The sequence below is a fragment of the Corvus cornix genome, chromosome 2, assembly GCF_000738735.6.
Source record: "Corvus cornix cornix isolate S_Up_H32 chromosome 2, ASM73873v5, whole genome shotgun sequence".
Lineage (NCBI taxonomy): Eukaryota > Metazoa > Chordata > Aves > Passeriformes > Corvidae > Corvus > Corvus cornix.
The window spans coordinates 56,357,843-56,371,915 of NC_046333.1; the positions used below are offsets into that span (position 1 = coordinate 56,357,843).

General features: G+C 42.1%; 2 protein-coding genes across 8 annotated transcripts in view; one reads left to right on the forward strand and one right to left on the reverse strand.

The window, feature by feature from the left end:
- Positions 1-437: 437 nt before the first annotated feature.
- On the forward strand, positions 438-12,168 carry LOC104689183 (lanosterol 14-alpha demethylase). Its single transcript, XM_039549304.1, has 10 exons — positions 438-664; positions 1,584-1,682; positions 2,688-2,864; positions 6,309-6,435; positions 7,503-7,677; positions 7,857-7,976; positions 8,441-8,636; positions 9,235-9,330; positions 10,233-10,401; positions 11,072-12,168. Exons 3-10 carry the CDS (start codon positions 2,712-2,714, stop codon positions 11,248-11,250), a joined length of 1,215 nt encoding a protein of 404 aa, XP_039405238.1. The 5' UTR covers positions 438-664; positions 1,584-1,682; positions 2,688-2,711; the 3' UTR covers positions 11,251-12,168.
- A 377-nt stretch (positions 12,169-12,545) lies between these two features.
- Positions 12,546-14,073, reverse strand: part of AKAP9 (A-kinase anchoring protein 9) — a 105,590-nt gene continuing 104,062 nt past the window's right edge. For all 7 annotated transcript variants that reach the window (XM_039549296.1, XM_039549301.1, XM_039549299.1 and 4 more), the window contains 2 exons: positions 13,792-13,931; positions 12,546-13,141 (listed from right to left, as the gene is read on the reverse strand). In XM_039549296.1, the coding sequence (XP_039405230.1) occupies positions 13,098-13,141; positions 13,792-13,931 (184 nt within the window). In that variant the 3' untranslated portion in view covers positions 12,546-13,097. The remainder of the gene's footprint in view (positions 13,142-13,791; positions 13,932-14,073) is intronic.

Here is a 14,073-nt window from a genome sequence, read left to right on the forward strand (position 1 = left end):
CACTTCAGAAACAACACCCGGATTTTCTCACATTAAACATTTGGAGCATCTGGAATTAAACACAAACAAGCCGTCCTCGTTCTCCGCGTGCTGTGCAGCCTCACAAACCAGCGCCCTGGGCTGTCAGCGGGGGCGCCGGCAGTGATGCCCGAGCACGGCTCACCGTCGTCGGCCTCATTTCCCGGAGACCCACGTTCTCCGGCTGTTCGAGGACACGCAGCATTGCAAACACCCCGTCGCCGAGCGCCGCGGCGCCGCCGGCGGTCAGGCCCGAGCCCTCAGGCGGCCGGGCCCGGCCCCCGCCCCGCCGCCCGCCCAATGGCGTGGGCCGCAGCCCGGCCGATGCCGTCACCCCGCGCAGCGCGGCCGCGGGTTGGCTCCGGCAGCGGGAATCGTCACATGGGCAGAGATCAGCCCAGCGCCGGGAACCGTCACATGGGCTCGGATCAGCCCGGCCCATCGCACCGCCCTGCCCCGCGGAGCCACGGCGGATGGCGGCGGGCGCCGAGAAGATGCTGAACCTCATGGATGTCGGCGGGTCCCTGCTGGAGCGGGTGGCTGTCGGCAACCCGCTCTCCCTGGTGCTGGCCGCCTCCGCCTTCGCGCTCAGCCTCGGCTACCTGTTCAGCTGGGGTACCGGCGACACCTCGGCTCCGACCAGAAGGTGAGCGCCGGGGGCGGCGGGGCCGGGCGGAGGCCCGGCGGGCTCCGCCGCTGTCCCGCTGAGGGACGGTGCCCGCGGGCCGGCGGAGCCGGGCGCTCTCGCTGCAGGGCGCGGGCGGGCCGGGAGCAGCCGCGGGACAGCCCCCGGGAGCGCAGGGGGAGCGGCGCTGCACCCCGGGCGTGTGGGAGCGGGCCCCGGCGGGCGAGCGGCGTTTCCAGCAGCCGCTCTGAGCGCGGCTTCTTGAGAGAGCTGCGCCGGCTTCGCCCTCGGCCGGCCGGTTGGTACCGCGGGAAGGAGAGGCGCGCAGGGCTTGCGGAGCCGAAAGGCGTTCCCGGTACTTTCATAGATGGAGCTTCAAAGAAGGCGCCTGCTTATGTATGAAACCCAGTGCTAACCTGAAGTTGCTTTTGGGGGGCTGTTTAACAAATCTTCCACCACTGTTTCATTTCTGACTGCCTTCTTTTCAGTTGCCGTATCTTTGTGCTTTACATTCAGAGGCAGCATAGGAAAGAATCTTACTCATATTCACTTTATTTTAACCCTTGCTGCTTTTAAATGTAGTTCTATTTGAACAACTGAATATTTTTTAAAGGTTGGCCTTTTCACAAAAGAGTTTAAACAAACATATATAAAACTTCCTTTGTGGTTAGTTTTCATGTAAATAGACACGTTTTTATTACTTTTTGTCACTGGCACATACCAGGGAAGTGGTCACAGCACCAAGCCTGGCAGAGTTCAAGCAGCATTTGGACAACTCTCTCAGGCACATGGTGTGACCCTTGGAGATGGTCCTGTGCAGGGCCAGGAGTTGGACTTCGATCCTTGTGGGTCCCTTCCAGCTCAGGATATTCTATTAGTCCATGATTCCATGATAATCTCTGAAGAAAATTCAGTAATTATTTTTCTCTTTCTTCTACAGAACTACCCACCTTTTATTTCGTCAGGCATCCCTTTCCTTGGTCATGCAATCGCATTTGGAAAAAGTCCCATTGAATTTTTGGAAAATGCTTATGACAAGGTATGTTTTCCCACATGACTGGATGAGCATATATAAAAATACTTTTGTGTATCTGTTAAGTTCTCTTTCTGGAGCCTGTTTAAAATCAGTTCATTCTCATTTACCACCTCAAATATGGAATGGAGTGTGCACAGTAGGCTCTGTGATCTTCAGGTCTCTTCATGTACCAGTAGTGTTTTCTGAGCTCTCTCTTGTGATTCACATGTCAAAAATATGCTTGTGCATTTGGGTAATGCTCATAGCTGCATCACAAATTAATTAAAAAGCCATTTTCATGACATTATTTCTTGCTGTAATTGGTAACTTTTAATCACATCCTTTACCAGTCTGTGACCAGGCTGGAATGTAACTGACCACCTCCATAGGCAACTTGATGAATTTTAAGGCCTCTCTGATGTTAAAAGAGCTGGTGGATAAAACCTCAGTAGTTTTTATACTGTAACAGCCCAGAAGAAATTAACTAAATCAGTAGAGCCTTAGTTCCAATTAAGTTAGGTTTATCAAGCTGCTTCACATTGTCTAAAACTATCTAGAGTTATAAGCTTAAATCTTAGCTTGATTAGCTTAGAGAAAGCCAGGTCCGGTGCATGAAGGTCTGCTGGAGACTACTTTTAAACTTCCAAGTCTTATTTGCCCCTAATTACCTATGCATAACTCCAAATCCAGAATTTTTCGAGACAGTGTTTGTAGATTACTGGAGTCAATATATGCTGCAATCTCACTGCTAATTTTTTTTAGTGTGACTGATCTTTCATTTATGTTTTCTAAAATAATTGGTTTTAAAATGTGCACATTCACATGTGTTCATTATAACATTAGATATCACTGGTATGTACATTGAGAACAGAATTTAAATATGGTTTTAAATATTTTTGTCTTTATTAAATCTCTGGATACTTAGGAGAAAATGTAATTTATGAAAGACTGTATATAGAGATAGGGATTTAATGATTTGTGTTCTTATTTAAAGGAAATTCTGGGGTTTTTTTTTATTCTCTCTCTTAGTACGGACCTGTGTTCAGTTTCACTATGGTTGGCAAGACATTCACATACTTACTGGGTAGTGATGCTGCTGCTCTACTCTTCAACAGTAAAAACGAAGATTTGAATGCGGAGGATGTGTACTCTCGGTTAACTACGCCAGTTTTTGGCAGGGGAGTTGCCTATGACGTCCCTAATGCGGTTTGTATTTTAAATACCAGATGAGTAGAAAAGCAGTGCAGTTTGAATGCTGAGTAGGCAGCCCTGAGCTCTTGGCTCTGTCTGATGGGGTTGTGTTCATATGCAACTGTGGCATATTGCAGTAGGGAAATAGTCTGATCTGGCTAATCAAGACTGAGCATGTTCAGGTTGCTTTCTTTACCACCTGGCCATTTGTCACTCTGGATGTTATCCTTTGTTCTTGAAACCATCTAATCTCATCATAGAGGAAAAACTAGTGAGTCACTTTTTTCTTCCCTTGCACCATGCTGCTGACTGCAGCTCATTCTTCCCTTCCAAACAACTTCAGGCCTTTCTTCTGAGAAAGCCTCAGGAGTGATAACTTTATTTTTGCCATGCCAAATCTAAACATGGGAGTAATCATTTAACAGTTTGAACCACAAGGTTTGTCTTGCTCAGACAGAAATCATTCTGTATGTATTTGCAGAATAGTCTGCATGGCAGCAGAGGGGCTGTGTCATGTGGCGTTGTATCCAAGCTAAGCGTTGGCTGCTTTCTTGTTTGGGAGGGTGGCCTGTCATGTCAGACCCTCAAACTGCAGAAGCCAGCTTTTCTGTGGCCCCACTTGCTCCACTGGCACTCTGTGTTCAGTGCATGTTAGGGCAGAGTAGTTGGGTGGAAGAAACAGCACTGTGGTATACTTTATTTTTGGATTTTCAGTTTTGGCCTCATTTTGTTTGTATAAATGTCCGACATTTGACTAGTGTCTGTGACCCATCAATTTCTTTGCCTCCTTAGCATGCCTCTTCATTCATGCCAGCCTATGTGCTGTGGTTGTTGCCTATTAATGATGTGGGTTAGGGACAGTAATCACTACTCTTTGCCTCCACGCTGGCATTTTGCCATGATCCACAGAATATGCATGTTGTTCTTACCCTGTTCTTTTGAAATTCTCATACACAGCTAACTACCTACAACTTGCTACTTTCTAAATAGGTAAAGGAGAACTTGGTTGTCTCCTCCTTTGTCAGGAAGTACTAAATTGTGGGTAGGCAGTTTGGGGGGTAGATTCTTTTCCACTTCATGGATTTGCATGGCTCCTCTCATCCCTATGAGAATGAAACCAGCAGGACTGCAGCCTGGACAACAAGTAGGAGATCATTTCTTGTGTCCTAGGAGATCTCTTCCATAAGTGGGGCCATTCTAACAGACCTGTTTCTACTAGTTCAGATAGTCAGAGGCCTTCCTTAAAATGTCAGGGATGGAGTTGTCAATCACTTTTGCAGCTGCTGGAGTGCGGAGGGTGCATGATTCTCTGCAATACATCTCATGTTCTTCTCTGGTATATACTAACTTCAGAAAAGTCTGTGAATCACAGACTGCTAAATTGGCCAGGTTTTCACTGTGTTGTGCTTCTTCTGTGGATTCTGACTGTCATGGGATGTCTGCTTGAAACTTAAAGGTCACGATTTGTTCTTAATTCTGTGAAAGTGTGCCCACTTATTACAGCTGCTTTGACTTCTGCTTGCATGCTCTTCAGTTTGTGGATGGATTTGAATGTCTGTCTTCATGCAAGAACTAGTTCTTTGATGGGATCTAATCTCATCCATCAGTTTTATAGAACTTTCTGTAAGCTCCTTGGAAATGGGCATTTCTTACAACCATATACTTCAGGCACATAGGGATGATTAAAGCCTACCTTATTGGCCCATCATATAGAGCTTTTTTTTTGCTTTTTTCTGAAATGAGGTTTTTTTCTAGAGTTACCCTAGGCTTTCTTTTTCCCTGGAGTGCGCTTGAGCTCTGCTTTAGTCAAGAGATTAATCTTCTCATATTACTCAGTAAGCTTTGGATGTCTGTGGATATGTCTACTTAATTCATACCTGTGATACCAAGAAGGACTTCTTTCTTATTATCTCTGCAGATTCAGGCTCCTCAGAAAATTCCTTTTTTTTCCCAAAAATTACTCTTTTTCCACAGCAAGGAGATGCAGGGAGTTTGCCACTGACATTTAAATTATCTCTGACACTGGTTATCTCTAGTTTCCCTCTATGAAGCTAGCACGTCCAGTTGTGGCCAGAACACGTTCTGCTAGAGGTGAGGTGGTTTTTTTGCATAGTGTCATCACCACAATTTCATTTCAGACATCTAATGAGAAGGCATTTAGAGAGCCATGGAAAATTTCATTGGCATTCTACAATTGATGGGTCATCCTGAAGTTTCTTTTGAGACCCCCTTCTCTCTGCTTAGGCTGCTAAGTATCTCTTCATTTGGACCATGACTTTCAGTCACATGTTTAGAAGAACCACTCCTTATTCTTCAAAATGAGTAACTTGCTTATTTACCAGTGATTCTGGTAATTGTTTGTTAATATCCATAGTCAATATATCAACTCATACTCACTCTCTGTCTCCTTCCCCCAAGCCTCTTGCAGATAGTTCTTTGTTGAGAGGAGCTGAAGTTGCAGAGGATGTGTTCACTCCCATGCGCCATTCTTGTCTCCATCAAGCTGGAGCCTGGCTAGTATGTTGCAAGGGGAAATGTGCTTGTCTCTTTGCTCTATGGCATGTGTGTCCTCTGACAGACTTCTGGGGTCCTCACTGCATTCTCAAAACAGAAGCTTCTAGGAAGTAGCCTTTTATTCTGTATCTTACATGCAGAGCCCTTGGTGGGAAGAGTTTTTGATGTATCACACTCATGGTACAGTGCAGAGCTGTAGGACAGATGTCTCATTCATAATTAGGGCTTAAAAATCAAATGAGTAATTTTCTGAGTCAATGTTCTGTCAATGCAGTGAATGTTTCTCATCTAATGAAGGGCTTTTCACCAGTAGGTTTATTAGCTATGGATCTATACAGAGAAAAAGAGGAAGAGGTGAGAAGGGTGTGAAACTCTCTACTTTCCTAGGACACAGTTTGCCTCCTGCTTCTGTGTCTGACCTCCTGGGCAGTGAGATCAGAGGGCTTTGTAAAAGAAAGGGTCATCTCTAGTCCAGTGGTCCTTGCAACTGAGAGAACAGAGGAGAGGGAGAGAAAGCAAGGAGGCTGCATAGCAGGGAACACAGGCTAAATCCAGACTTTTCAAAGATGGGGCTGGTTAAGTTTGTGATTATATATCTAAAGGGCATTCCATCATTCAACTTTGCGTGCATCTTGTATCTTCAGGGATAAAGCTTAATGAAGATACTAAAATAGTCTTTTTGTTTGGTACTGCAAAAGGGAGAACTGCAGCTCCTTTGAGCTATTATTTTACTTGGATGTTTCTGAACTATTGCTTGAAAGACAAAGAAGGTGAAAAACAGAGTATTAACAATTAGTTAGAACTGAGTATCTGCTGTACCCTGCAGTCCTAATCATAATCCCTATTTACTTCTGGATGGTCTTATAGTACAAATTCTAACAAGCTTTAATTACATTAATATGATGATGCTTGTACTGATTGCTTTTTCTGTCTTGGTTCTTTTAGATATTTTTGGAACAGAAGAAGATGCTCAAAACTGGGCTAAACATTGCCCAGTTTAGACAGCATGTATCTGTGATTGAAGAAGAAACAAAGGAGTATTTCAAAGCATGGGGAGAGAGTGGAGAGAAAAGTAAGCAAGATCAAATGCATTTTTCCTCCAATTTTCTGGGAAGTAATTAAGACCAATGCAGTACATTTTTGTAAAACATGTACTGGAATATTAAAGAAACTAAAATTACATAGGTAAAAGTGTACTGAACATCAGAAGAAAGAAAATACAGATTTTTTTAAAATCAAACGTAAGGCTATTGGAGAACAAAGCTGCTCAGAAAATCACTGAAAGGAATGAAGGACTATCTTGGTTTTGGTTTCTTAATGGGCTCATAGTGCACCTGTTGTGCACATTTTGGATGTGTCAGCTCAGTGTAACCACTTCCTAGTCCCTGGGAAAAGCTGCTGCTCTGACACCCTAGAGAGCCTGTGCTGAAGATCTTGGCTCTGAGAGTTTCTACAGTGAAAAACTGCATCTTTGAAGCTGATATGGTTACGTTAGTGACCAAAGTGAAATAGTTATTTTCCCTCATTCCCAGCTTGCCCATCATCGTTACAAGCTCACAGTTGCATAGCAGTGCTAAATATTATTTTAAAATACATATTTATATTTAAATGCATACAATTTCTATAATACATATCACATTTTAATATATTCTTTTGAATTTATTTGATTTATATGTAATATAGTTAATAATATGGTAATATATAAATTGATGTTTAAGTGTCTAAGTACTGCTATATAAAAATAATTCAGTGAGCAGGAAAACTGGTTTCCCACGGATTTGGAATTCAGGGTTAAATCTTTGTATGGCTTATATTTATTAAGGATTGAGCTTGTGATGCATTGCTTGCTTTGGAAGAATTACTAACTCTGCTACCAAAATTTCTAGAAAGAAATACCTTAGAAAAAAGGTATCAGTGATCTAATTAAAAAGGTGTTTGAAGAGACATCTGATGAGACACACAGAAATTGTAAATTGGATTCTTTATTCTCCTAGTAAAACTATCCAAAACTCTATTTTAAATTATTAATCTGTGTCCAGTTACTTATTTTTTACTTACACAAAATAAAATTATAACCTGTAAAACATAACATGTCACCTGAGATGCATCTTCAGTAATGTTTTTCAAATCTTTCCTCAGACCTGTTTGAAGCCCTTTCAGAACTGATCATTTTGACAGCAAGTCATTGCTTACACGGGAAGGAAATCCGAGGCTTGCTGAATGAGAAGGTGGCTCAGCTGTACGCCGACCTGGATGGGGGTTTCACTCACGCTGCCTGGCTCCTGCCAGGCTGGCTGCCTCTGCCGAGCTTCAGGTACTAGCAATAACAGAGGAAGCAACTCAAGCATTTTATCTAAACTTCACTGTTGTTTGGATTGCCCCCCATCCCCACCATTTCTTGTTCGTAAGCTATTCTAGACACCCCAATAAATCCTCGTAAGCATTCTGTGTTACTTTGTATAAAGTTGCTAATGGAAGTGTTTTGAATCACAGGCGTCGAGATCGAGCGCACAGAGAAATAAAGAATATTTTCTACAAGGTTATCCAGAAACGTCGGGAGTCTGAGGAAAAGGAGGATGACATGCTCCAAACTCTACTTGATGCTTCATACAAGTAAGCCAAGAGTTTGAAGACTTGTTTGAAGATTTACTTTAGCTTTGAGCTCTTTAGTCAAAACTATCTACCAGAACCCAAGAAACACTCCTTCACGTTCTGAATTGGTTTTGTTGCATGCAGTTTGTCCTAGCTGTATTCCTAAAAACAGGTTTAAAACTTCACTTGTCAATGGTTATTCCGATTTCTGAGATTTTCATCGGTGGTCGTGAGGTGGCTGAGGTTGCTTCCTTTCTGTTTGCTGGCTGTTGGGGAATGATTTTCTTTAAGGCTCCTAAAGAGTCTCTCTCCCTCTATTCTCCCTTCTCCCTACCCTTAGATCTTTTGCCTCTCTGTTTACAGTAGGCAGTGAGAGAAGGAGTGAGTACATTAGAAGAAATGGTAAATGCTGCTGTATAAATAGCAATGCTCAATAACTGGAAATGTGACCAAACGAAGCTCTGACTTGGCTCCCTTTGCCGCAGGGACGGCCGCGCGCTGACGGACGATGAGATTGCGGGAATGCTGATCGGGCTGCTGCTGGCAGGGCAGCACACGTCCTCCACCACCAGCGCCTGGCTCGGCTTCTTCCTCGCCAGAGACAAATCCATCCAGGAACAGTGCTATGCAGAACAGAAAGCAGTGTGTGGGGATGACTTGCCACCCTTAACTTACGACCAGGTTTGTATCTTACGTTAGTCCTCAGGGGTATTTTTATACTTTTAGATGCTTATTTAAAAAAAAAATATCATCAGACATGAAACGCAGTCACAGTCACATGCTTTGTGTTAAAGTAATCATTAGCACAGTCATTCTGTGGTAATGCTGTTTGCCAGTACATTTCCTCTTCTCTTCCTGTCCAAGTAAATTTTCACCTTGATACTGTTTTTTTAATCAGTGTTCATTAGGGAAAGTGCAGTTCCTATGTTTATTTAATAAATGATAGTTCTGTAGAAGAGAAAGATCCTCATATTCCCACTGAGGAAAGCAATGCAGTGTGACCTTGTTCTTTAATTAGGCAACAGTAAATACTCATGAGACAGATCACTAAGACACTAGTTGTATTCAATTGCACTGGTCAGTGATTTTTTTCCTTCTTAATCAAATCAAATGGAAAAAAAGAAATTATCAGTGTAGTTTAATAAAGTACATGTAAATATGTCCTGCTTACTCTTTGATTTTTTAAAAACATTCGTTTTTAAACAGTATAAAATAGCATTTTGTTTGTATTGAATAAATGCAGCTATATTTTGATATATCATTTTCTCTATATTTTCAGCTCAAGGATCTAAGTTTGCTGGATCGCTGTCTAAAAGAAACTTTAAGGCTTAGACCTCCTATAATGACCATGATGAGAATGGCCAGGACTCCCCAGGTGAGGAACTTTTTGAAGCTAATTTCACTGCAGCAGCACAGGCCAGATCAGAGGTATCTCGGCTGGCAGAAGGAAACACAAGTGAGCAGTGTTTGCTGGCAGGGAGGAAAGCTGATGGCAGTCTGGGGTTCTGTCAGTGGTAGTGTAGCCAGCATTGAGTGAGGAAAGCATTTAATACCTTGAACTTGGTATTTGTTACCTCCATCTAGAATTGTGTCCAGCTTTGGACCCCTGCAGCCCCCTGCAAGCAAGAGACTGATGGAAGTGCAACAAGCTGAGGGCCACCCGGGATGGGAGGGCGCTGCAGCCTTTGTGGTGAGAGGCTGAGGGAACGGGGACGGTTCAGTCTGGAGAAGAGCAGGCTCTGGGACCTAGGAACAGCCATGTGCAGTTTTCTTCAGCAAAACTGACCCTTCTTGTAGCTACCAGTCTTATTTGAGCTTAGTTTGGTGCCAGCATTTAAAGCCTTTTTGTTTGCCAGGTATTTTTAATTGCTGTCATGGAAAAATTTGGCACACATTTAATACAAGCTAGGTAAATCCAAAAGAAAACTCGCTCTTTGTACAAATACAGTACCGTGTCAAAAAATGAAAATTTTTTTTTAACTATGTCCCTTGAATGACAAAGGCTTTCAATAAATTTTAAGTTCTTTTTTTTTTTTTATTAAACCTCCTTCTGTAGAATTGCCAGCTTTATTAAAGCAGCTGGAAGGTTCCTGCAACTGCTTGAGCACTGTGTCCTGTATAAGTAAGAGAGAAGAAAATGCTAGGTTATTAATTTTAAATGCACTTGGCCAAAATCTCCTGAAACGTAAGCCTTGTGATGTAACACCTCAGGTAACACTTTAAAAAGAAAAATGGAGCCATTTTGTCATGTGTGGGGTCTTGTGTCTTCTCTTGTAGACTGTTGCTGGATACAATATTCCCCCTGGCCATCAAGTTTGTGTATCTCCCACTGTTAACCACAGACTCAGAGACTCCTGGAATGACGCTCTAGACTTCAAACCTGACCGGTATCTCCAAGATAACCCAGCAGCTGGAGAGAAGTTTGCATACATTCCCTTTGGTGCTGGTGAGTAAGAGAATGCAGCACCTTCCTGAGTGAGGCTGTGCTGAGGTGGCTCACACCAGCCATCTCCTACAGCACCTCTCCACGCTGCAGCATCTGAGGACAGATGTTTTTTTTTTTTACATTTCTGCCTGAAAGGTTTCTTACTTGAAAGTGAAAGTGCTGTGAAAATAATTAAGTTAATAGTTCTGCATTACTCATAGCTGTATATATCTCTCACAAAAGGAATCAAAACATCTTTAGGTTAGTGTGAGTGATGTTTGACTCACATCTTTTCAAATCAAGGATAAACTTGGTAATAAAAGTTCAGCTGAAGGCAGAGCAAAAGTCTGCAGAGTCCCAACTTCCAGAACAGTTTGCAAATATTGCTGATGGAGTTAGAGTTGATCTCATTTCTCAGTGTTGCAAATGCTTCTTTGCTGATACATAAATTAATGCTTTCTAGTGGGGACAGAACAGCACAATCTCATTCCACTTACTCATCTGTTTTATGCAGTGACAACTTAGAAAAATAAGACTTGGATGGAGTTATAGAATGGGGTATGTGCAACACCAGAGTCTCAGATTGATGAGAAAGGGGCAGCTACTGTCCACATGAAATTTCTAAAGTTAGCTGATTGTCAAAGGCAATCCAATAAAATATTCTAACTGTGTTTTATGACTTTCCTTCTAGGCCGTCATCGCTGCATTGGAGAAAACTTTGCTTATGTTCAAATTAAGACTATTTGGTCTACTTTGCTTCGTTTGTATGAATTTGATCTCGTCAATGACTATTTTCCAACTATAAATTATACAACAATGATACACACACCTAATAACCCTGTTATCAGATACAAGAGGCGGTCTCTGTAAACTCTGGTGCTAAAACCTTACTTATTTAAGTGTATGAACTAACAGACTTTTGAATAAAATTGTGACAGAATGAGTGGCAATGGAAGCTGATGCATCTACTGTTAGGAAAGCAACAGTAGTCTACCGAATGCAAAAGTTATGCATCTATTTTGTTTGCCCACACTATTTACTGCTGCTGTGTATAACTGCTTGTTCTACAATTTTCTCATTCCATTTTTAAAGGAAAAGTGTCTTTTCTATTGATGTAACACTTTTAAGGTGCATGCCAGATCTTTAATGAAGAAAAAAGTAATTTCTACAAGTGGAACTCCTTGCTTATGAAAAATAATTGAAGATTACTTTTCCCAGATAACCAAGGGGCGGCAAGGCTGCCTACCTTGCCTCTGTACCCAATTACAGCAAACCCATCAGGGAACAGGCACCACGGGGGACTGCATGTGGTGGTGCCTTTCCTTTGGCATTTATGATTCTGTTCCAAGCAAGTGCGCGATGGTCTTGGCTGATTTAAGAAAATGTTACTGTAAGCTAAGTGTAGGCAGAGTTCAAAATGTTCACAGGTAATTCTTTTCAAGAATGAGCCATTTAACTGTCTAATTTGAAGTAGTTGTAAAATGCTTATGTTCAGAAAGCAATGAGTAATTCTCTAAAAAATTTTGAAAATGGTGATCTCTGGAAGCTTGATGTAAAGTGTGAAAGTAACAATATGAACATACCAACAACATGAATTTTGTAAATAATATGTTTGTGTGTAAAAAGGTCACAAATTAAGTGAAATAGCTGAATGTTGTCTGGGTTTGTACTGACTCATGCAGGATTGTTAAATAGTTTTTGGTTCAAGAGTGCTGATGATAAATGGTAATGAGCTCTGGCTCACAGGAATTTTGAATTAAATTTATAAACAAACCTCTTGGGGAAGTTTCCTGTGCTCAACCCTGTCACTTCTTTTTGAAAACGTTTCACCAGTAAATTTGTAACTCTTGGAGTGGGTCATGCCCCCTTCAGCAGTGCTCAGTGTAACAAGGGCTTCCTCCAGTCTTTCCTGGTCTAAATTCAGTGTAACTGTTGTAAAACCTTGTGTTTGTATCAGGGCAGGTGGCTGGGATCTTCCCTCCCAGCTCTGTCAGATGTGACCAGGGTCTGCAGAAGCCAGGCTTGTCCCTGTCCCTCTCTCTGATAGCAGTGCTTTGGAATCTGTAAAAAGTAAAGCTGCAGTCACTACAAACAGGAGGAAGGCAGGAGCTCCCAGGCAGGAGCAACCTGTTCTGTGTGAATAAGGGAGCAGTTCTTGAACACAGTTAGAAGCATGAAGTCATGTTTATTTCAGTACTTTGACAAAATACCCATAAAATTCAAAACTTCTACCATTACAAAAATAGGTCTCTACAAGTGATATTCTGTCTGCACTGCCAGTAGCAAATATTACGAGAGTCAATGTAACTTCAGTAGCCTTGCCAGAAAAAGTGCAAGTAAACTTTGCTGAATGTAGCTCAATTTAATTAATACACAAGTTTCATCTTTGCACCCTTTTGATAAATACACACCTCATAAGTTAATCATTTAAATTAGCATTCCACAAATATACATGTAATTTAACTGTGGGGGTTTTTGTTTTGGGTTTGGGGGGATTTTTTTTGTTCGCCTTTTTTTTTTTTCATAAACACAAAGTGCCTACATACATAAATCCCAGTCTGTGTGGGTGTGCCAGGATGGAACTGTATACAATCGTATAGCTGTGTTCATATTGGTCCCACAATATACACATTATACAAAAGCACAGAAAGAGCACAGATTTACAGAAGGCAATCTGTTAGCATCACTGCCAGTGATGGAGATGTTGAAGGGTATTATTATCTTCTTATACCCATGTGCAACTGAGTGTATGAAGTCGAACCTGTAAGATGGAGAAAAATTCTCATCAGGATTACTTAGAACAAGTAGGTACATTCAGCTGAATAAGCATGAAAGATTTTGCATGGGAAATCATAGAACAGGGACTTCTAAAGATCAAATCTTTTAAGAATAAAACTTCCTCAAGGATGAGGAAGACTTCAACACAAAGCTTCAAAACTCAAGTTTGACAAATTTCATCCCATTGTTCTGACAATTTTCTTGAGGTATTCCTCTTACAGGAATTGCCATTATCTATGGGACAAATTGACTGTAACTTCTGTAATCGAAGTGGTAGGAGAAGAAATTCCTCTTCCACGTCCCAATCTTCTGGGTACAATTTTTTCCATGTAACTTAAACTCTTAGCAAGATGCCAACTGAATGCTTGCTGCGCATTTATTAGAGATCAGGGAAGTAAAGTGTTACCAATAATCTCAAAATCTATAATTAAAGCATGCTTGTATCTCTTTTGAAAGAATTATACAGTCTTCTTTTAATTGAGTTTTTTTGCTACAGCTCAGAAATGCCTCTTGTTTAAGGCTGAAAATTGATAAAATTGAAGTCGTTTGTTATGTATCTCAGAGAACCAGCACCCACTTGGCAGTGGGCCCTGTGCTCCCCAGGGATGCTGGGGAGGGTGCCTGAGCCCCTACCTGACTGCACGCTGCCCAGCCGCTTCTGCAGTGCCTCCAGGCGATTGATGTAATCTGTCAGAGCCCTCTCGGGATCGTAGTTCTGCAGCTGAGGACAGGCGAAGGAGACTGGGTTTAAATCAGCATGCATCCCGGGGAACCTAGGGGCAGAACAACGCACACCATTTCAAAAAGGGCAACTACAAGTAAAAATATCAGCCACACAGCAAAATACTGTAGGTAGGGATACCTCATGGCCTGCATGTTCCTTAGCTTACCCATGTGGTAGCCAGCACATCAAAC

Bases quoted from the DNA above. Each gene is read 5' to 3' on its own strand.
- LOC104689183 (XM_039549304.1), top strand. From the start codon at position 2,712: ATGGTTGGCAAGACATTCACATACTTACTGGGTAGTGATGCTGCTGCT. The intron at 6,436-7,502 runs GTAAGCAAGATC...ATCTTTCCTCAG, and splicing joins GGGAGAGAGTGGAGAGAAAA to ACCTGTTTGAAGCCCTTTCA. The intron at 8,637-9,234 runs GTTTGTATCTTA...CTATATTTTCAG, and splicing joins CACCCTTAACTTACGACCAG to CTCAAGGATCTAAGTTTGCT.